At 48.3% G+C, this 23,737-nt stretch overlaps 1 protein-coding gene across 2 annotated transcripts in view; it reads left to right on the plus strand.

Annotated features, from left to right (window-relative positions):
- Positions 1-23,737, plus strand: part of KMT2B (lysine methyltransferase 2B) — a 694,916-nt gene that overhangs the window by 645,880 nt on the left and 25,299 nt on the right. For both annotated transcript variants that reach the window (XM_085615911.1, XM_085615910.1), the window contains exons 30-32: positions 7,750-7,878; positions 10,733-10,807; positions 11,274-11,451. In XM_085615911.1, coding sequence (XP_085472037.1) covers positions 7,750-7,878; positions 10,733-10,807; positions 11,274-11,451 — 382 coding nt within the window. The remainder of the gene's footprint in view (positions 1-7,749; positions 7,879-10,732; positions 10,808-11,273; positions 11,452-23,737) is intronic.

The raw sequence follows: 23,737 nt of genomic DNA on the forward strand, positions 1-23,737 counted from the left end.
TTAGACTCACTAGTGGTATCTAACGCTAGGAAATTCCCCAACTCTCAAACCTCCGGTGACGCATCACCTCCGGATAAAGAATCTGAGTTGCTAGATGCCTCTGGCAAGAGAGTTGCTGCTCAAGCAGCTAATCACTGGCGCATAGCCAACACCCCAGCATTACTTGCTAGGTATGACAGGGCTCACTATGACCGACTGAAGACCCTATTACAACATTTGCCTGATCAATACAAAACCCAGGCAAATGATTTAATCCACGAGGGTAAATTAACCAACGCATCAATTAAGTGTACCCTTGATGCAGCTGGCACAGCCTCTAGATCTGTTAACACTAGTGTTCTACTCAGACGACATGCCTGGTTATGCATTTTAGGGTTTAAACAGGATGTTCAATCAACTATCCTCAACCAGCCGTTTAATCAGGAACAACTTTTTGGACTGGCTGTAGACGCCATTCTAGAAAAAAAGAAAAAGGACACGGAGACTGCTAAATCTATGGGAGCATTTCAGTCTCCATCCACACGTGGTTACTTTCGTCGCTCCTTCTATAGGGGAGCATCCAAAAACATTGCAACAGACACTGCCTCCTCTTTTTATAAAAAACACCACTCAAACATCCCCCAATAGAGGATATTTAAGAGGCAGATACAGGGGAGACAAAAACAAAGGGAGAGGCCGAAGTAGAAACAACACTCGTATCTCTCCCACTACTAAACAGTGACTTCCCTCCGCTCCCTCCAGACCATTCCACTCCATTCGGGGGGAGACTCTCACAGTTCCTACCTGTCTGGGATTCCATCACAACAGACAAGTGGGTAAGACAAATTATCCAGTATGGTTACTGCCTGGAACTCACAGCAACCCCACCCAAACAGCGTCCAATGTTCACAGAACACCTTACGCTCTTTAAACAAGAGGTTCTCTCACTGCTTCAAAAGCACGCAATACAACCTGTTTCCTTACAGCATCAAGGAACAGGGGTTTACTCACTGTATTTCCTAATCCCCAAAAAGGACGGGACCCTAAGGCCAATACTCGACCTCAGAACCCTCAATCTCTATATACAGTCCGCTCATTTTTATATGATCACTCTTCAACAGGTTCTCCCACTGCCACAACAAGGCCCCTTCCTTGCCACACTATATCTCAAGGACGCCTACTTCCACATTCCCATACACCCTGCTCACAGGAAGTATCTAAGGTTCATAGTGAACGGACAACACTATCAGTTCAAAATCCTTCCATTTGGGGTGACCACCGCACCCAGAGTATTCACAAAGTGCCTTGCAGTAGTAGCAGCAAACTTGAGAAGACAACAAATCCATGTCTTCCCATATGTCAACGACTGGCTCATTCAACCAGTGCGTTCATCAAACTATCCAACTGCTACACAACTTGGGATTCTCACTAAATTTCCCCAAGTCAAATCTCCAGCCCTCCCACATACATCAGTATCTAGGGGCCACAGTAGACACCTCTGGCATATCCCAGTCCAGCCAGGATAGCCAGTATACAAGCCCTAACCAGCAAATTTCAACCGCACCACTCCTTCCCAGCAAGAGTATTCATGCAACTCATAGGGATGATGGCCTCTTGCATCTTTATCGTACCTCACGCAAGACTTCAGATGCGCCCCTTACAGGAATGCCTAGCACGCCAGTGGAACCAGGCTCAAGGACAAATTACAGATCTGGTGTTGGTGGACAGCCGCACACATCGCTCTCTGCAGTGGTGCAACACACGAAACCTGTCCAAAGGGCGGCCGTTCCTCGAGCCGGTTCCGCAGATAGTGCTGACAGCAGACGCATCACTCATCGGTTGGGGAGCCCATCTCCTACACCATACAATTCAAGGCAAATGGACCACTGAACAGAAAGTGCTCCATATCAATCACCTACAATTACTGGCAATATTTCTAACTTTTAAATCATTCCAAGTACATCTACAACACAAGACTGTCCTAATCCGGACGGACATGACAGCCATGTACTACATACAGAAACAAGAAGGCACACATTCTCTGCAGCTGTCCCAGCTTGCAAAAACCATTTGGAGCTGGGCCATTCCACAAATCATATACCGGCTGGCAGAACATCTTCCAGGAATTCACAGACACAGCAGATACACGAATGGGAACTTCATCCCCAAGTTCTCCAACCTTTTTTCCAGATGTGGGGTATGAGAAGTGGCTCTGTATATACTGTTCCCAAATAGGTACAGGGTGTACAGAGTCCACAGTCCCCAGAGGTTTGGCAGAGGCTAAAGGTAGATATAACCTTACTCTCTAAAGTGGTAGCTTGGTTGAGCAGTAAGGCAGTATCAGAGGACAGTGTAAAGCATTTGTTGTACACACTCAACTAGCAAACTGTCTCACACACTCAATAACTGAACTCTAGGCCAATGGTTTATATAGAAAAAAATATATGCTTGTTTTATTTTAGAACCAACAATTGGAATTAAAATATACTTTCTCAGAATGAGATGCTTTATATAAATACTTTTGCAATATGAAATTGACTTTTGTAAACAGTTACAAGTGGTTGCAATAGGCAACACTATTTTAAACACAATAATGCATTGAGTTCAATGGAAGTTTCAAGTTATTTGCCACAGATTACTTTTAGGATTACTTTTGGAATTCTAGGACTGGATCCTAGATTCAGTCCTGGGTCAGTACTTAGAATCAAGTGATAAAAGTCGACTTAATTACTATGATGATTTTTAGACAATATTTTGCCATTTTAAAAGTTGACACTTAGAAAATATTTCAGAGGAAACAGTCAATGATTTCCTATGGAAGAAAATTCAGGTTACAGGTACAGTAGGTTCTCGTTACTTTTGTAATCCAGTACTGGGTGCCTAGACTCAGTACTGGGACCTTTATCCAAAACAGGTAAGTAATTATGTTTTCAGATATTATACGAATTTTGAAGAATATTTAAAGTTTGCAGAAATCGACACTTAGAAGAAATTTCATAGAAAAACAGTCAATGGTTTCCTATGGGAGAAAATTGTGTTAGTGGTAAGTACGGTTGTGAGTACTTTTCAGGGTCAATGCTGGGCACCAAGATCCAGCACTGGGAGCTCACCTAAGAGCAGGTGAGTATTTTCATTTTCGTTACTCGGTTGATTTTAGGTGAATATTTTAAAGTTTAGAGACTCCACACTTGGAAGAAATTTCAGAAGAAGCCAGTCAATATTACCCTGTGGAAGAAAAGTGAGTTATCGGCTTTTGGGTAAGTACTCGACTGGCAGAGTTAAGGTTCTGGGCATAGACTCAGGGGTCTCCCAGGGTCAGGTAAGTACAGTTGTTACACCCTCAGCGGCAAAGGGGCAGCCAGGTGCAGAGGGAGTTAGGCCCAATGTTATCCTATGGGAGGCAGGGGGGCCTTGGTTGGTGGCTGCTGACTAGCAGGCGACGCGGCTGTGGGAGCTGGGCTCCTGGTCACTTGCTCATGGCAAATGGGGAAGTAGGTAAGAGTAGAAGTTGCACTGCCAGGGCCACTCGGGCGGCTGGGTGCAGGGTGCTTTTGAGCCTTCGGGCGCTCAATGGATTGCAATGGGAAAGCTCAAGGACGAACAAAGGCTGCAAGCTCGGGGATGAAGATTCTTCAGGTGTGCCCACCACTTCGAGAGGTCAGTTGGGCAGTTGGAGGATAAGTAGGTACCCAGGAGTCTGACACAGGGGGCCGCAGGGTGCCAGATGCAGGGGGTGCCTTTTGGTGTCGGGCAATCTTACCCTCTGTTGATTGCGGTTGGGGGGTCCCTGGTTCGGAGGCTGCAGGCGTCGTCAGGAGCGTCGAGGTGGGTCCTTGGGGGCCGGATTCGGGGTCACAGTCGCTGGGGGGACGTCATCGGGGTCTTTGTCCACTCCAGCACAGGCCAGGCTTGGCGGGTGCAGAGTGTGCAGGCTTCGCGGTTCCTGGCTGATGCCAGGGGTTAGGTACTTGCTTTTAGCAGAGCCACTGCTCGTGAGAGTCCCAGATGCTGAGAGTCCCAAGGTAGCCAGGTCCTCCGGGGTTTGTGAGGTTGCTGGTCACAGGAGGTGCTGGGATTTAGCAGGAGCAGGTTCGAGGGTCGACAGGCCGGTAGGGCTTGGGCTAAAGCAGTTGGTGTCTTCCACTTCTTAGAAGCTGCACAGTAGGTCTTCTTTCTACTTGATCTTCTTTGCTGTTTCGGAATCTGGAATCTAAGAAAGGCAGGTTCAGGGTGCCCCTAAATACTAAATTTAGGGGAGTTCCAGGTAGGTAAAGGGCAGGGACCACTGGGTCCCTGTCCTGGGGTGGGTACCCCCCCTATCCTGTGGGAGGGGGGCAGTGGCCTAGTCCTGATTAGGTAGGGCTCCCCATCTTCAAGATGGCGAGGGCCTGGAGATGTGCTTCACCTTGCCTCCCCCACATGAGGGGTGGGGTTGGCAGGGCTGGCACATCCCCTGTCCTTACTTGGAGTTTCCGGACAGTCTTCCCGCCAGAGTGGGGGTCAGAACCTGTGAGGGCCAGTTGCTGAGTACAGCAAGTGGCCTGGAGAAGCTCACAAAGGCGGCATGCCTATGAAGCTTCCCCCTACCCATCCTGGGGGAGGAGACCTAGCACCTCGCCCAGGATGTGCATTGTTGCAGGCCCAGGAGAGCGAGGGCTCTCCAACCAGGGGTCCAGCAACATGTCTGCTGTGTGGCAGCCTAGGCAGCCTCTCAGACAAGACGTGGATGGTAGGTTAGGTTTCAGGGTGCACAGGAGCAGGAGCCCTGTGCCCCTACAGTGCCTGGCACTGTAAGTGCAGTGCTGCCATTTAAGACTACATGGTGCTGAGAGCTCGTCAAACACGAGCTCCACAGCACCATAATGGCAACACTAAAGACTGAGAAGTTTGGTATCAAACTTCTCAGCACATTAAACCCACACTGCCAGTGTGGGATTTAATGTACACAGCACCCCAGAGGGCATCTTAGAGGTGCCCCCTTAAACCTAACCTACGATCCACGTCTGCTCTGAGGCTGCCTAGGCTGCCACCCAGCAGACATATTGCTGGACCCCTGGGTAGGAGAGCCCCTGCTCTCCTGGGCCTGCAACAAAGCACATCCTGGGTGAGGTGCTAAATCTCCTCCCCCAGGATGGGCAGGGGGAAGCTTCAAAGGCATGCCGCCTCTGTGAGCTTCCCCAGGCCCCTGCAACCCCCCACTCTGGCGGGAAGCTTTGGCCGGAAACACCAAATAAGGACAGGGGATGTGCCAGCCTGCCAACCCCACCCCTCAGGTGGGGGAGGCGAGGTGAAGCACATCTCCGGGCTCTCGCCATCTTGAAGATGGGGAGCCCTTCCCTATCAGGACTAGGCTACTGCCCCCTCCCACAGGAGAGAGGCAGGATAGGGGGTGTACCCACCCCAGGACAGGGACCCATTGGTCCCTGCCCTTCACCTACCTGTAACACCCCTAAATCCAGTATTTAGGGGCACCCTGAACCTTCCTTCCCCAGATTCCAGATTCAAAACTACGAAGGGCGAGAAGAAAGAAGACCTGCCCTGCAGCTGCTGAAAAGAGGAAGACACCTTTGGCCCCAGCCCTACCGGCCTGTCGACCCTCGAACCTGCTCCTGCTCCAACCCGGCATCTCTTGTGGCTAGCAACCTCACCAACCCCGGAGGACCTGGCTACCTTTTGGCTCTAAGCCCCTGGGACTCCCATGAGTAGAGGCTCTACTCAAAACCTATCTCTAACCCCTGGCAGTAGCCCGGAACCGCAAACCCAGCACACTCTGCACCAGCCAAGCCTGGCCAGTGCCGGAGTGAACAAAGACCCCGAGAGCGACCCCACGGCAACTGTGACCCCGAGTCCGGCACCCAAGGACCTCCCTCGACACTCCTGAAGAAGCCTGCAGCCTCAGAACAAGGTGCCTCCCCCCAACCGCGATCAACTGAGGGTAAGATTTCCCGACACCAAAAGGCACCCCAGCACGCGGCGCCCCACGGCCCCCTGTGCCCAATCCCGGGGTACCTACCTATCCTCCAACTACCCAACTTACCTCTCGAAGTGGTGGTGGCACCTGAAGAGTCCTCTTCCCCGAGCTTGCAGTCTTTTTCTAAACCGGAGATTTCCCATTGAAATCCATTGGGTGCCCGAAGGCTCAAAAGCCCTCTGCACCCAGCCGCCCGAGTGGCCCTGGCAGTGAAAACTCTACACCTACCTACTTCCCCACTTGCCCTGAGTAAGTGACCAGGAGCCCAGCTCCCACAGCCGCGTGGCTTGCCAGTCAGCAGCCACCAACCAAGGCTCCCCTATCCCTCATAGGATAACATTGGGCCTAACTCTCTCTGCACCCGGCCGCCCTAGAGCCGCTGAGGGTGAAACAACTGTACCTACCTGACCCTGGGAGACCCCCCGAGTCTGTGCCCAGAACCTCAACTCTGCCAGTCGAGTACTTACCCTTAAACCGCAAACTCTATTTTCCTCATAGGGTAACATTGACTGGCTTTTTCCTGAAATTTCTTCTAAGTGTGGACTTTTCAAATCTTAAAATATTCACCAAAAATCAGCCGAGTGACAAAAACGAATTTACTCACCTGCTCTTAGGTGAGCTCCCAGTGCTGGATCTTGGTGCCCAGCACTGACTCTGAAAAATACTTACAACTGTACTTACCCTTAACTCAATTTTCTTCCATAGGAAACCATTGACTGTTTTTCTGTGAAATTTCTTCTAAGTGTTGATTTCTGCAATCTTTAAATATTCTTCAAAAATCGTATAATATCTGAAAACGTAATTACTTACCTGTTTTGGATAAAGGTCCCAGTACTGAGTCTAGGCACCCAGTACTGGATTACAAAAGTAACGAGAACCTACTGTACCTGTAACCTGAATTTTCTTCCATAGGAAATCATTGACTGTTTCCTCTGAAATATTTTCTAAATGTCAACTTTTAAAATAGCTAAATATTGTTTAAAAATCATTACAGTAATTAAGTCGACCTTCATCACTTGATTCTGAAAACTGACCCAGGACTGAATCTAGGATTCAGTTCTGGAATCCCAAAAGTAATCTAGAAAGTAATCTGTTGCAAATAACTTGAATTTACCATTGAGCTCAATGTATTGTTGTGTTTAAAAATAGAGTTGCCTACTGCAACCACTTGTAACTGTTTACAAAAGTCTATTGCATATTGCACAAGTATTTATATGAAACCTCTCCTGCTGAGAAAGTATATTTTAAATCCAAGTGTTGGTTCTAAAATAAAACAAGCATATATTTTTTATATATAAACCATTGGCCTAGAGTTCAGTTATTGAGTGTGTGAGACCATTTGCTGACTGAGTGTGTACAACAAATGCTTTACACTGTCCTCTGATACTGCCTTACTGCTCGACCAAGCTACCACTTTAGAGAGTAAGGTTATATCTAACTTTAACCTCTGTCAAACCCTGGGGGACTGTGGACTCTGTACACCCTGTACCTATTAAGGAACCGTATATACAGAGCCACTTTCTCACACCTTTGTCTTAGTGCCCTGTGGATTTCTGGGCGAGATCATGAGGTACCGCAAAACCAAAATGTATGCTTTGAAGGGAAACAACTTCTGACTCCTAACACTAGGTGGCAGGAGTCTGCAGAGCATGTGAATCTATAACACTACAAGCAAATAGTTACAAGGCAAGTAACATTTTCCTTTTGTTTTTTTTTCTGATTGTAATGCCCCTTTCTTTGTGTGTTAGCCATAAGCTCACTGACATTTTCTGAGCACTTGTTGTTGTGGCTATTTGCAGATGATCTCTCTAGTTCAGAGGAGGATGTGCCAGTCGTTGACGATCAGGAGCCGAGGAAGCCACATCCTCACCTACGCTTTGAAATCAGTAACGAGGATGGCTTCAACGTGCAAGCAGAGAGCATTGAAAGTGAGCCCACATTTTTTCATGTTGCTGTTGCAGAAGGAAATAATTTTGCTTGCTCATTGTTTGAACTCTGAGCGTAGTCTGTTTTGAGTCTCTCTTGGGTGCTTTTTTTTGTATGTGTTTATCTACTGTTGAGGTGTCCTGTTCATTAGTGTTTAGTTGAAAACATTCATGCTGTTAGATTGTGGCATGACAGTGGCCCCAAGTGGTTTTCCATGCAGCGGACATTTGAGGGTGACTAAGAACTCCTGTACATCTGTTAAATTCACATGTAGTGAGAAAGGTGATGTGACTGTGTGCAGTGGAAGAGATTTTTGTATTAATGTTGTGATGTGCTGGGAGTTCCACACTGCAATAAAATTCAGAACTTGTATTTCTCAGGTTTGTTCTGCAAGTTTGGTATAATTTCCTAAGTGCACCAATGGTGTGAGCTTGCTTGGATAAGGCCAGAGTGAATGTTCATCCGTAAACAAACGATTGGATAATTCAGGCTTCTTTGGAAGATCAGTCACTTCTCACCATCCGATGCAAAGCCTCTGTAGCTCAGCTGTGCAGCACACCTTAGAATACTGAACACCTATACATATGGCACTTGGAATCATAAGACATGCATGTGTTGGAGAATGTTACACGTAGACACTCACAAGATCTATATCTCACTAGGGAGAATGAGACCTAGAAGCACTAGATAAGATTTTCAAGAAATGTGTTTTGAGGCACATTAATTTATTCACTACCAGCGAACAAACATGCTCAGATTACAAGTCTGGGTTTCCCAAACACCAGCCAAAGCATGATGCACTGTTAGTCAATTAGCGTGGGCATTAGTTACATTTTCCTTCCAATCCACTCGTAGTAGTCCACATATGCAAGCAATAACACATGAACTTGTCTAGTGTAGTGATGTCACCAACATGGGGTTTACATTTGATTATCAAGGCCAGAACGCTCAATTGAAAATTGTTCACATTGCACCATTCACTGATGAAGTGCACCGTTCACTGATGAAGAGCAGCCAAGTGCACCGCAAGGCGACAAAATGTTGTATTTTACATCCTAGTCTCTGAAAGCTTCGCGTTTCAAAACGTTAATCTGCTTTTGAGATGTTGATGCTCTTGGGAAAGCCGGCGAGGAAGCAATTGATTATAAAATAAGTTTCAGCAAAGTGCAAGTGATTTGCTGCATGCAACAATCATACATCAAGCATTGCCTTTAAAACTAATTTACTGGACGTTTTATATTTCCCCCTTCAAGCTACAAAATTAAAATGTACTGGATTCAATGCATCTCTGAGTGCCCTAAAAGCTTAAACTAAGTGTCTAAAAGTTCTTTGTCAAGAGGTCATGAATATATCCTTTTTAGAGGGTCTCAAGCAAATGACAACACGCCCCCACCGGGCTCCTGAAAAAGTCCTTAAACCTATTATGTTGATCCCATACACACATGTGCAACAAACGATTAGGCTGTTAAGGTTTCTGTTTCATTTCTTATAACAAGTAGTCAGATGTGTCAGTATTATAGATGAACAAGGATAGAGCTGTTTTGCTAATTTAGCATACATGTATTCCCAAAGCTATGTCTATTTTTCTTGAGAATCAAGACTTAGAAGTACTCAGCTAATTTTTTTAAAACTCAGTTACCAGCAGGAAGGTTACTTCATTCATAAGATGATTAAAGAGCCATGTTTTACTACATATATAGAACATAAAGATTTGAAAGTTTCCTCAGCTCTTAATATTTGCTTTGCAGCATTGTTAGTACCATTCTGAACCTTGGTCATAATATATAAAATCACATACTGTAAACATAGTACAGTTTTTGAGTGTCAAATATAGACAGTTCATATGACTTATAGTAGCACTGGCCAAAAACCCACAGTGCCCCAAATGTGTCTGACAAAGAGCATTTGCACTGCAAAAAAAAAAAAAGTCGTTTATATTGGGTTGTCAGCTTGACTCGTAATAGATGTACTGATGGTCCTCTCTGCCTCTAAAGGAATAACATCTGTAAATAAATCACACTGCCCAACATTTACGATTTCAGTGGGGCATTATGGATTTTAGGTAAGTCATCATTAGTCTTACAAAACCCACATTTAAATGTTTTTCTGGATTTCAGGGGGAAAAAAATGTGTGGCTGAATTATACATTAAGCTGCAAAACTACTGTTGTAGGTTACTTGTTTTCTTAAAGCCTGTGTGGATTATGGTTTTATCAGCTGGCATCCAAGCACTTCTGTTATAAACTGGCAGCCTGTGGACAGGTAAAAAATCAAACTAAAATACTGCAGAAATAACTGAATTGTTTGACCAGTGGCACTGCTTCATGCCTTAACTACATTAATCAACTTAGAAATTGTTATATTTCTAAAATGTTCTACTACAGTCATATATGTATAAAATATAGTCACCTTGGAGACCTAATGTTACAAATAATAAGTTTTACTGTTTTCTTTGTGCCACAGCAATGGATCAATTTTGGGAGTACCATTTTGAAGTTGCCGGTGTCTCCCTCCTTTGATTGGTTAGAGGGGTAAATGGTAGTGTTGTCAGAACCTGTATAGGTGACATGTTAAGAGGTGCCTCTTCTTCCAGCATTGCATGGATGGAGTGGTAGTAGATCTTTCCCTTCAGTTCATTCATTGCTTGTATGGGTTAACCCACTGTGAGACCTGAGCTCTTGAAGTGGAGAAATGCAGCAGGTGAAACGAGTTCAGGTGTCACCATGTAAATGAAGTACGTAGATATGTCATTTGCTGCCAGTAATTAAGGGAAGGAGCTGTAGGAGGAGACGTGGATGGACGGATGAGCAGATGGATGGATTGTTATCAGACTTATTCTTTTGTTTTCCTTTTGCAGTTGCTTGGAAGGCAGTAGTAGAAAAAGTTCAGGAGGCACGTGGCATTGGTCGCTTGAGAAATATCTCATTCACTGGTAATGACTTCATGATTTAAAGAAGTACAGGGTATCTAGAAATATACTCCCAATAACAGCACCATTTTACTATTTATTTCTCAATATATTACTAATAAGTGTCCTTCCTGAGGTATCTGGGAGCATAATTCCTTTAACTTTCCCATTCTTGTATTGCACAGAAATATTATACCAGGAACTGTTCCACGAATACAAACTAGTAAACTCAGACTTGTTCACGTCTGACCCTCAGATTTGTGTCCCCTGCTTTTGCTTCCATCCCCTAAATCTGTACCCTTTTTCTGCCCTTCTGATCTGGGTTTTCTTTCTGTGCCCTATGCCTTCTTTCTCTCAAACCTCTCCTAGTTCTCTATCCTCCGATGGTTGCTTTCTCATAAACTATCTAGGTCTCTGTCCTTTACACCTGCACCAGCTCTCAGTCTTTTCTGTTCGCAGCTGACATTACCTTTACATGGTTGTCTTGCAGGGATGAGTGGATTACGCATGCTTGGGTTACATCATGATGCCGTAATCTTCCTTGTTGAGCAGTTATTTGGTGCTGAGCTGTGCCGCAAATACAAGTTCCGCTTCCACCAGCAAGAACAGGTGGAGGAAGAATTACCCATAAACCCTAGTGGTTGTGCGCGGTCAGAGGTGTACATCCGGTAAGGCTTCCAATGAAATTGCTTTGATTACAGACTTTGTATATCTGGAAAACTGAATGAGCTTGGATCTTAGTATCAGTGTGTTAAACTGGCTCCCTGTTTCATAACATTTTCTTCAAGCTTGATAACAGAATTGTATATATGGGTTTGCAAAAGACTTGTTCGCATAACAGTAAATATTACAATAACTCTATATGAAAATTCCATTGTAAACCAATGCAAAAGTACATTTTAGCATCTTGTAACGCTTTTACCAATGCCCACATATCACCTGCATGGGTGCACATGCAAAACTACTCCCCTAAACCGCTCTTGATTCCATCTTCCAGATCACTAACCGCTTGTCACCTACTTTTACCAAAACACAAGGATTCTACGGCTTTTATTTTTACTTGCACATCAAATAAACCTATTACAGCACACACTTTGAAGTCATTACCCTTATGAAACCCTCTCTTCTCATAGCACATCTTATTTTTATTTTGGTTTTTTTCAACAGATACTTTTTTCTTGCACCTCACCAAATCGGGCACAACTTGCTCCTGCTTTTTATCCATTTAAATTGTGCCTGACTTGCCACAGTGTTAGGTGTGATACAATCCTGCCATATCAGTCTAATGGAATTATTTGTCTCAAACAACGCTTTTTCTATGAGTTGTTGTGAGAAAGTGCCAACTTTCTTGCATGGTATGCCCCCACTTTTTGCTGAATGTACTTTGAGTGTGCCCTGGGCTCATGCCAATCAGGTGCCCAGGGCCTATGTTCCTTCCCAAAAACTGTGCTGAAACCTAAATCCAAATTGGCAAACCCTGGCCACATGTCAGCCCCTGGTAAATGGTACACTAGGTACCCAGGACCTTGTGACCAGGGAAGGCCCCTAAGGGCTGCAGCACTTATTGTGCCACCCTTAGAGGCCCTGTACCCTAACACACACACTGCCCTTACAGGCTGAGTGTCTGGGTACAGAACAAAACAGTGTCGACATGGCACACATCCCTGTGTGCCATGCCCACAACACACACTGCCTTGGCATACATCAGCCACCCCTCTAGCTGGGTGCCCTATGCCACTTTTGTGGGTACAGGAGCATGAGCCCTGTGCCCCTACAGTACCCAGGTCCATTCCTGGGGAGTGTAAGTGCAGTGCTGCCATTTAAGAGCATATGGTGCTGGGAAATCGTCAATACGAACTCCACAGCACCATTATGGCTGCACTGAAGACTGAGAAGTTTGGTATCAAACTTCTGAGCACATTAAACCCGCACTGATGCCAGTGCAGGATTTAATGTACAATGCATGACAGAGGGCATCTTAGAGATGCCCCCTGAACCTAACCTACAATCCACGTCTTGTGTGAGGGGCTGCCTAGGCTGCCACACAGCATACATGTTGCTGGACCCCTGGGTAGAGAGCCATCCGCTCTCCTGGCCCTGCAACAATGCACATCCTGGGCGAGGTGCTAGGTCTCCTCCCCAAGGATGGGAAGGGGAAGCTTCAAAGGCATGCCGCCTTTGTGAGCTTCTCCAAGCCACTTGCTGTACTCGTCAACTGGCCCCTACTGGTTCAAAACCCCCACTCTGGCGGGAAGACTGGCCGGAAACCCCAAGGAAGGACAGGGGGTGTGCCAGCCTCTGCCTACCCCACCCCTCAGGTGGGGGAGGTGAGGTGAAGCACATCTCCAGGCTCTCGCCATCTTGAAGATGGGGAGCCCTGCCCAATCAGGACTAGGCCACTGCCCCCCTCCCGCAGGAGAGTGGCAGGATAGGAGGTGTACCCACCCCAGGGCAGGGACCCAGTGGTCCCTGCCCTTTACCTACCTGTAACGCCCCTAAATGTAGTATTTAGGGGCACCCTGAACCTTCCTTCCTTAGATCCAGATTCCGAAACAGCAAAGAAGATCAAGATGCAAGAAGACCCGCCGTGCAGCTGCTAACGAGAGGAAGACACCAACTGCTTTGGCCCCAGCCCTACCTGCCTTTCGACCCTCGAACCTGCTCCTGCTAAACCCCGGCATTTCCAGTGGCCAGCAACCTCACAAACCCTGGAGGACCTGGCTACCTTGTGACTCTGAGCGGCAGGGACTCCCACGAGCAGTGGTACTGCTCAAAGCAAGTAACTGACCCCTGGCATCAGCCAGGCACCGCGAACCCTGAACCAAGGTCAGGCTTGGCACCCGCCAAGCCTGGCCTGTGCCGGAGTGGACCAAGACCACGAGGACGTCCCCCCGGCGACTGTGACCCCCAATCCAGCACCCAAGGACCCACCTCTTGACTCTTGACCTTGCCAGGTAGGTCGCTCCCCCCCGCTGCAGCTCCACCTGCGCTCGGAGTGTCCTGTGCCCTTTTGCTCCTCTGTGCCCCGCTGCCCATCTTACTTCTGTTTCCCCGCTCCGGTGTGCCCGCTGCCCATCTTGCTTTGCTTCCCCGCCCCTGTGTGCCCCGCTGCCCATCCTGCTTTTGTTTCCCCGTTCTCGTGTGCCCCGCTGCCCATTTTTCTTTTTGTTTCCCTGCTCTTGTGTGCCTTCGTTCCCCTGTGCCCCGCTGCCAATTTTTCTTTTTGTTTCCCCGCTCTTGTGTGCCTTTGCTCCGCTGCCCATTTTTGGCTTCTGTGCGTTTTCGCCGCTGCATCCCCTTCGGCCCTGACCCCCGGGCCCATTCGCTGCCACCCGTCTCCCGCCACCCAGCTGCTCCTCCCTCCCACCTCCCCTTAACATGGCGGCCGCGTGCAGCAGTCGCACGCCGCTGGTGCGCCAAAGGCGCACCTAAGGCAAGCCCATCTGCGCCAGTCTGCACCAGGACCACGCCCAGCACCAGAACCCCTGGCCCCCGCACCAGCCATAAAGACCGCCTCCGATACGACGCCAGCACCCTCATCACTCTCAACCCAGGACGGACCCCCACCTGCTGCAGGGTCACTCCGAAGCGCGCCCACGGTCCCTTCGCCTGCCAGAACGGCAGCTTCTCCTGCATCGAAGACTCAGACACCCGCCACGACAAAACACAACCAGCTCCGATGCATCCTGATCAACACCCGCTCCGCATGCAAACACGCCGTTGAGCTCTGGGACCTACTCGACACCGCAGCACCAGACGTCGCTTTCCTTACCGAGACCTGGATGAACGAAGCCTCCTCTCCACACATCGCCATAGCCATCCGCGACGGATACAAGATCGCCCGCAGAGACCGCACCGGAGGAGGAGGAATCGCCATCGTCCACAAGAAGACCATCGGGGTCTCAACAAACACCGACGACAATCTCAGCACCGCCGAACACATGCACTTCCAGATCCACACAGACCCCAAGACCACGCTAAGAGGCACCCTCGTATACAGACAACCCGGACCCCGACCACAATTCTGCGACACCATCGCTGACTTCATCAGCACGCACGCACTGACCTCCACCGACTACATCCTCCTCGGAGACCTGAACTTCCATCTGGAGAACAACAACGACAGCAACTCCTCCACCCTGATAGATAACCTCGCCAACCTCAGACTGGAACAGCTCGTCACGACGCCGACCCCCATCGCCGGACACACGCTCGACGCCATCTTCTCCTCAAGCCCCCACATCTCCTTCAGCCACGTCTCCGAACCCACCTGGACCGACCACCACTGCATCCACTTCACCTTTTGGAAACCCGTCGCACATCCCCACACCCTACAGATCCCCCGTCGCTGCTGGGGCAAAAATACCAAAGTACAACTACAGACAAACCTCGCACTCAACCCACCGACCAACCCCGACGATGGTGCGCGCACCCTCAGACGATGGATGGACCACTGCGCCAACACCTTAGCCCCGCTGAAAAAACAAACCCTCAAAGACACCAGCAAGAGAGCCAACTGGTTCACCCCGGAACTCCTAAAATCAAAGCACACCTGCCGGAAGTTGGAGAACATATGGCACAGCGAGAAGTAGCCGGGCAGCCGCGCAGACCACAAAGACGCTATCCGCAACCACCAAAACCTCATCAGGACCGCCAAGAGGACCTCCTTCAAAGACCAACTCGACAACAACGCACACAACAGCAAGGAGCTCTTCAACATTGTGAAGGAACTCTCCAAAGCCAACGACATCCCGCCGTCGCAAGCCCTGTGCGACTCCCTCGCCACCTTCTTCCACAGCAAGATGGCCGACATCCACGATAGCTTCAACCCCCGGACAACCCTAACAAGCCCCAACACACCGGAAACACCACACCCCACCGACCACGACCCCCTGACAACCTGGACCGACGTGAGCATCGAAGACAGAATCACGACCATGGGCACAATCCACTCCGGCTCGCCGTCTGCCCTTTTCCACACCACATCTTCAACAAACCCGGCAGCTCCATCGCACCCCACCTGCGCAACATCATCAACCGCTCCTTCGAGACCGCACCCTTCCCTGAAGCTGAAAACACGCCAAGATCAACGCCCTACTGAAGAAACCCAAGGCGGACCCGAGCGAACTCAAACTTCCGGCCCTTCTCCCTGCTTCTGTTCCCAGCTAAGGTCATCGAGAAGATAGTCAACATCCAGCTCACCCGCTACCTCGAAGACAACAGCATCCTGGACCCCTCCCAGTTTGGTTTCCGCAGCAACCACAGCACCGAGACCGCCCTCATCGCCGCCACAGACGACATCAGGATCCTACTGGACAACAGCAAGATGGCAGCCCTCATCCTTCTGGACCACTCCGCCGCCTTCGACACCGTCTGCCACCGCACACTACGCACACGACTCCACGACGCAGGGATCCGAGACAATGCCCTGGACTGGACCTCCTCCTTCCTCTCCGGCAGAACCCAGAGAGTCCGCCTCCCCCCGTTCCGATCCGAACCCTCCGAGATCATCTGCGGCGTCCCGCAGTAATCCTCCCTCAGCCCGACGCTCTTCAACGTCTACATGGCGCCTCTCGCATGCATCGCCCAACACCACGACCTCAACATACTCCTACGCCGACGACAGGCAACTGATCCTCTCCCTCACCAAGGACCCCCTCACCGCCAAATCCAACCTCCACCAGGGAATGAAGGCAGTCGCCTACTGGATGGAGGATAGCAGCCTTGTCTGAACACAGACAAGATGGAGATCCTCATCCTCGGGCCCAACCCCTCAGCATGGGACGACTCCTGGTGGCCCGCGTCGCTGGGGACACCCCCCGCACCCACCAAACATGCACGCAACCTGGGAGTCATCCTCGACTCGAAACTCACCATGACCAAACAAGTCAACGCTGTCTCCTCCACCTGCTTCAACACCCTCCATATGCTCCGCAAGATCTACAGGTGGATCCCGACAGACACAATGAAAACAGTCACCCGGGCCCTAGTCAGCAGAAGACTCGATTACGGAAACGCCCTCTACGCCGTAGCCCTGACCAAGCTCATCAACAGACTGCAAAGAATCCAGAATGCCTCCGCACGCCTGATCCTCAACGTCCCGCGCCGCGACCACATCACCCCCACCTGAGGAACCTGCACTGGCTCCCTGTCGACAAAAGAATCTCCTTCAAGCTCCTGATCCACGCACACAAGGCACTCCACAAGACCGGCCCAGCTTATCTCAACAGTCGACTCTTCTTCTCTGTACCCAACATGAAACTCCGCTCCGCAGACCTCTCCCTGGCTACCGTCCCACGCATCCGTCGAACCACAAATCCTTCTCCCACGCGCCGCTAAGACCAGGAACACCCTCCCCCTCATCCTAAGACAAACCGAAGACCTTCAGGAGACAACTCAAGACCTGACTGTTCGACCAGTAGCAACAGTACCCCCCTCTCCCCACCCTCAGTGGCTTGAAACCCTTGCGGCTATGTAGTGCGCTTTACAAATTATTGATTGATTGATGGACCTCGATGCTCCTGACGACGCCTGCAGCCTCAGAACCAGGGACCCCTCCAACCGCGACTAGCAGAGTGTAAGATTTCCCGACGCCAAAAGGCACTCCTGCACCCGGTGCCCTGCGGCCCACTGCGCCCCACTCTTGGGTGCCTACCTATCCTTCAGCTATCTAAATTACCTCTCGAAGTGGTCGCACCTGAAGAATCATCGTCCCCGAGCTTGCAGCCTTTGTTTGATCTTGAGCTTCTCCATTGCAATCCATTGAGCGCCCGACGGCTCAAAAGCATCCTCCACCCAGCCGCCCAAGTGGCCCTGGCAGTGTAACCTCTACACCCATCTACTTCCCCATTTGCCCTGAGCAAGTGACCAGGGGCCCAGCTCCCACAGTCTCGTGGTCTGCTAGCCAGCAGCCACCAACCACAGGCCCCCTGCCTCCCATAGGATAACATTGGGCCTAACTCACTCTGCACCCGGCTGCCCCTTTGCCGCTGAGGGTGTAACAACAGTACCTACCTGACCTTGGGAGACCCCAGAGTCTATGCCCAGAACCTTAACTCTGCCAGTCGAGTACTTACCCAAAAGCCGATAACTCACTTTTCTTCCATAGGGTAACATTGACTGGTTTCACTTGGAAATTCTTCCCAGTGTTGAGTTCTGCAACTTTAAAATATTCATCTAAAATCAGCCGAATAACGAAAATACTCACCTGCTATCAGGAGAGATCCCAGTGCTGGATCTTGGTGGCTAGCACTGACCCTGAAAAGTAATTACAACCATACTTACCGGTTACTCAATTTTCTTCCACAGGAAACCATTGACTTGTTTTTCTGTGAAATTTCTTCGAAGTGTCGATTTTGCAAACTTACAAATATTTGTTAAAAATCGCCTTTATAACCTAAACGCATTCTCTCAACTGCTTACAGGTGGTACACTAGTGCTGGATCCAGGATCCAACACTGAACTAGAAAAAGTAACAATAACCCCACTTACCTGCTAAGTGAATTTCTTCCCATAGGATAACATTGGTGAATCTATTAGAAAAAGTTTCTAAGTGTCAACTTTTAAAATACCAAAATATTGCTTAAAAATCACGACAGTAACTAAAACATATTTACTCCCCTGTTTCGAGGAAATGTCCCAGGACTGAATCTAGGATCCAGTCCTGGATTTAGAAAAGTAATCCTTAAAGTAACTATTTGCATTTAACTTGAAATTCCCTTTGAGCTCAATGTATTGTGTTTGAAACTGTGATGCCCATTGCAACCACTGTAACTATTATATTCAAAAGTCTATTGCCTATTGAAAAGTATTTATCTAAAGCATCTCAATCTGAGAAAGTATATTTTGATACCTATTGTTGGTTCTAAAATAAAACAACAACCTATTTTTATACAAAAACAATTGGCCTAGCGTTCAGTTCTTGAGTGTGTGAGGCCATTTGCTGACTGAGTGTGTGCAACAAATGCTTTACACTGTCCTCTGATATTGCCTTGCTGCTCGACCAAGCTACCTCTGTCGAGAGTAAGGGTAACTTTAGCCTCTGCCAAACCTCTGGGGACTGTGGACTCTGTACACACTGTACCTGATGACGCCTGCAACCTCAGAACCATGTACCCCCTACCCCCCAACTGCGATCAAAAGAGGGTAAGATTTCCCGACATCAAAAGGCACCACAGTGCCCTGCGGCCCCCTGTGCCCAACTCCTGGGTACCTACCTATCCTCCAACTACCCAACTTAACTCTCAAAGTGGTGGTCACACCTGAAGAATCTTCGTCCCCGAGCTTGCAGCCTTTGTTCGTTCTTGAGCTTTTCCATTGCAATCCATTGAGCGCCCGAAGGCTCAAAAGCACCTTGCACCCAGCCGCCCGAGTGGCCCTGGCAGTGCAACTTTTACTCCTACCTACTTCCCCATTTGCCCTGAGCAAGTGACCAGGAGCCCAGCGCCCACATCCGCGTGGCCTGCTAGTCAGCAGCCACCAACCAAGGCCCCCCTGCCTCCCATAGGATAACATTGGGCCTAACTCCCTCTGCACCTGGCTGTCCCTTTGCCGCTGAGAGTGTAACAACTGTACCTACCTGACCCTGGGAGACCCCTGAGTCTGTGCCCAGAACTTTAACTTTGCCAGTCGAGTACTTACCTTAAAGCCGATAACTCAATTTTCTCCATAGGGTAACATTGACTGGTTTCTTCTGAAATTTCTTCTGTGTGGAGTTTTCAAAACTTAAAATATTCACCAAAAATCAGCCGAGAAACGAAAACACTCACCTGCTGTTAGGTGAGCTCCCAGTGCTGGATCTTGGTGCCCAGCACTGACCCTGAAAAATATTCACAACCGTACTTACCAGTAACCCAATTTTCTTCCATAGGAAATCATTGACTGTTTTTCTGTGAAAATGTCGATTTTTGCAAAACTTTAAATATTTAAAAATCGTATAAATTGTGAAAACGGAATTACTTACCTGTTTTGGATAAAGGTCCCAGTACTGAGTCTAGGCACCCAGTACTGGATTACAAAAGTAACGAGAACATACTGTACCTATAACCTGAATTTTCTTCCATAGGGAATCATTGATTGTTTGCTCTGAAATATTTTCTAAGTGTCAACTTTTAAAATAGCTAAATATTAGTTAAAAATCATTACAGTACTAAAGTCGACTTTCATCAACTGATTCTGAGAACTGACCCAGGACTGAATCTAGGATCCAGTCCTGGAATTACAAAAGTAATCTAAAAAGTAATCTGTTGCACATAACCTGAATTTATCATTGAGCTCAATGTATTGTTGTGTTTAGAAATAGAGTTGTCTACTGCAACTACTTGTAACTGTTTACTAAAAAGTATATTTCATATACAAAAGTATTTTTATGAAGCATCTCCTGTCGAGAAAGTATATTTTAATTCCAAGTGTTGTTCTAAAATAAAACAAGCATATATTTTTTATATATAACCCATTGGCCTACAGTTCAGTTATTGAGTGTGTGAGACCATTTGCTGACTGAGTGTGTGCAACAAATGCTTTACACTGTCCTCTGATACTGCCTTACTGCTCGACCAAGCTACCACTTTGGAGAGTAAGGTTATATCTAACTTTAACCTCTGTTAAACCCTTGGAGTCTGTGGACTCTGTACACCCTGTACCTATTAAGGAACAGTATATACAGAGCCACTTTCTCACATTGGTGGATCAGCGGTGGGATACAAACTTGCATTTGTTGGACTACTTGGTTACCATCTGATCACACGACAGAACTCTTAAAAATTGCCTTTAGAATTCTGATTGGTCTTTTCCAAAATTACTAAAAGTCTTGCTAGGGCCTTGCTTAAGTCCCATTAGAATTTTAGAAAAATAAGTCACTATAGTCAGGGTAGAGGGTTAGAACTGTCAGGTTAGAATGTCTCAAACAAACCCAGCTGTTAGTGTTAATAATAACATGGACCTGGTGGAGGAGCTTGACCTCACACCTTACCTACACTTGTCTTTCAAGGAATTGAGGTCCTTATGCAAACTTAAAAATTTACAAATGGGCCTGCATCCAACCAACCTAGGGCTCCAGGAGCTCTTGGCTGAGTATGCTAAGGGCCACCCATCTGAACATGGTGTTGGCCAGTCAGATGAGGAAAGGGAAGAGGAGGAGGAGTTAGACCCCCCTCCCACACACTATTCCCTAAGGAAGTGAGGGCCCCCATACCCTCACATCAAAGAATTAGCATCTGGGGACCTAGAGATCACACAAGTGACTCTGGTACCAGAGAGATCACTGGGGGACCCACCAGTGAAGAGGACAGCCTTTTAGAAAGGCTGGCCAAAAGATTAGAGCTAGAGTCCAGGCTCCTGGCTCTATAAAAAGAAAGGAGAGAGATGGGTTTAGCACCCATCAATGGTGGCAGCAATAATAAAAACAAGAATAGGGAGGAAACTTCTGATCCTAAAATCGCCAAAGGGATTGTCCCTAAATTTGAGGAAGGTAATGACATCACCAAATGGTTCACAGCCTTTGAGAGGGCTTGTGAAATAAGAAGAGTAAAGAAACCTCTCTGGGGGGCACTCCTGTGGGAATTGTTCTCTGGTAACTGCAGAGACAGGCTTCTGACCCTCTCTGGGCCAGAGGCAGGATCCTATGACCTCATGAGGAAGACTCTGGATTCACCACTGAGGAGTATAGAATTAAGTTTCAGGGGTTCTCACAAAACCCAGACCAAGTCCTGGATTGACTTTGTAGACTTCTCAGTGAAGACACTGGATGGTTGGTTAGCTGGACATGGTGTGCAGGATTTTAATGGATTGTACAATTTATTCCATGAAGGAACATATATTGAGTAACTGCACAAATGAAAAGTTGCATCAGCATTTGGTAGACCTAGGTCTAATTTCTCCCCAATAATTGGGAAAGAAGGCAGACCACTGGGTCAAGACTAGGGTGTCAAGGACAACCACTGGGGGTGACCAGAAGAAGGTGGTCACAAAACCTCCCCAGGGGAAAGGTGGTGAGAATCCCCAAGATAAAAAGTCTGAGTCTTCCAAAGGGCCCAAAAACCTGTTCAGGGGGGTGGGACCCAAACTACTCCCTATGTGCCTCAACCCTATAGGGGGGAAGAACTTTGATTCCTTAAAGGCCTGGTGTAATACCTGCAAGAAGCAAGGACACTTAACTGTAGCTTGCCCCCCAAAACAAAGCCCCTAAGGCACCCAGTACAGCTACTCCTGGGGCAGCAAGCATACAAATGGGATCAGAGGTGTACCCTGAGCAAATCTGGGAACACACTGAAGCCAGTCTAGTCTCCTTGGGAGAAGTGGAGTTTGCCACTGTAGCTGTGTGGCCCCCCAACTTAAAGAAATACTTACAGTACCCCTGGGTGAATTGAACTAGGGTAGAAGCTCTGAGGGATACAGGTGCCAGTGTCACTATGATGAAAGACACAATGGTTTCCCCTGAGCAATATTTGATTGGGAAGTCTTATCCAGCCACCAATGCTGACAGTGTCACTACTAGTCATCCCATGGCCATGGTGACATTAGGCTGGGGGGGTGGTGGGGGTTACTGGCCTGAAAGAGGTAGTGGTCTCTCCAAAGCTGCCAGCTGCATGTCTGCTTGGGAATGATTTGGAAACCTCAGCCTGGGCTGAGGTTGAGCCCATGCAGCCATGCTGGGCATCCCCGAATTGGTGTGTGTGCAAACCAGAGTACAGAGCAAGAGGAAGGGTGAAAAGGTAGGTCTGGAGCCTGAAAAAATGGCCCAGCCAACCAAGAGAAAAGGTAAGAAGACTGGGGGGCCAGCTTCTGTACAGCAGGACATTGAGGACCCCTCTCCACAGGGAGAGGATTTGGATACCCCTGAGGGAGCTGAGCCCATGGAACTCAACCTTACCAGGTTGATCTCTTGGGCCCAGGGAGACCCTCTAGGGAAGAGCTATGCCAGGGTCAGCAAGACTGTCCCACTCTTGAAAGCCTGAGGCAGCAAGCTGTTTCAGAAGCAAAGGGAGATGTCAGTGTTACCCACAGAGCTTATTGGGAAGAGGGATTACTGTATGCTGAGGCAAGAAACACCACTCCTGGAAACTACCAGGAGGGTGCCAGTGCCACAGAAGTACAGGGAGTTCCTACTAACTTTGGCTCATGACATCCCCCTAGCTGGACATCTGGGGCAATCCAAAACTTGGGAAAGGCTAGTTAGTCACTTTTACTGGCCCCAGATGCACCAAAAGCTGCTGTGTTACCTGTCAAGCCAGTGGCAAGACAGGTGGCCACCCAAAAGCCCCCCTCATCCCATTACCAGTGGTGGGGGTATCCTTTGAAAGGGAAGGAGTGGACATTGTTGGTCCACTTGAACCTCCCACAGCCTCAGGGAACACATTTATTTTAGTAGTAGTGGATCATGCTACTAGGTACCCTGAAGCAATTCCACTTAGGACTACTACAGCTCCTGCAGTAGCCAAGGCCCTCCTGGGTGTCTTCACCACGGTAGGGTTTCCTAAGGAGGTGGTTTCAGACAGAGGTTCCAACTTCATGTCCGCTTACCTGACACAAGTGGAAGGAGTGTGGAGTGCAGTACACGTTTACTACACCCTACCATCCACAAAGCAATGGCCTTGTTGAGAGATTCAACAAGACATTGAAAGGTATGATCATGGGTCTCCCTGAAAAACTCAAAAGGAGATGGGATGTCCTGTTACCATGCCTGCTTTTCTCTTACAGGGAAGTACCACAGAAGGGAGTAGGTTTCTCACCCTTTGAACTTCTGTTTGGTCATCCTGTGAGGGGACCACTTTGTCTTGTAAAAGAGGGCTGGGAGAGGCCTCTCAAGAGCCCAAGCAAGACATAGTGGACTATGTGCTTGGCCTAAGGTCCAGAATGGCTGAGTACATGGAAAAAGCATCCAAGAACCTTGAGGCCAGCCAGGAGCTCCAGAAGCACTGGTATGACCAAAAAGCTGCACTGGTTGAATTTCAACCT

The sequence above is a fragment of the Triturus cristatus genome, chromosome 7, assembly GCF_964204655.1.
Source record: "Triturus cristatus chromosome 7, aTriCri1.1, whole genome shotgun sequence".
NCBI lineage: Eukaryota > Metazoa > Chordata > Amphibia > Caudata > Salamandridae > Triturus > Triturus cristatus.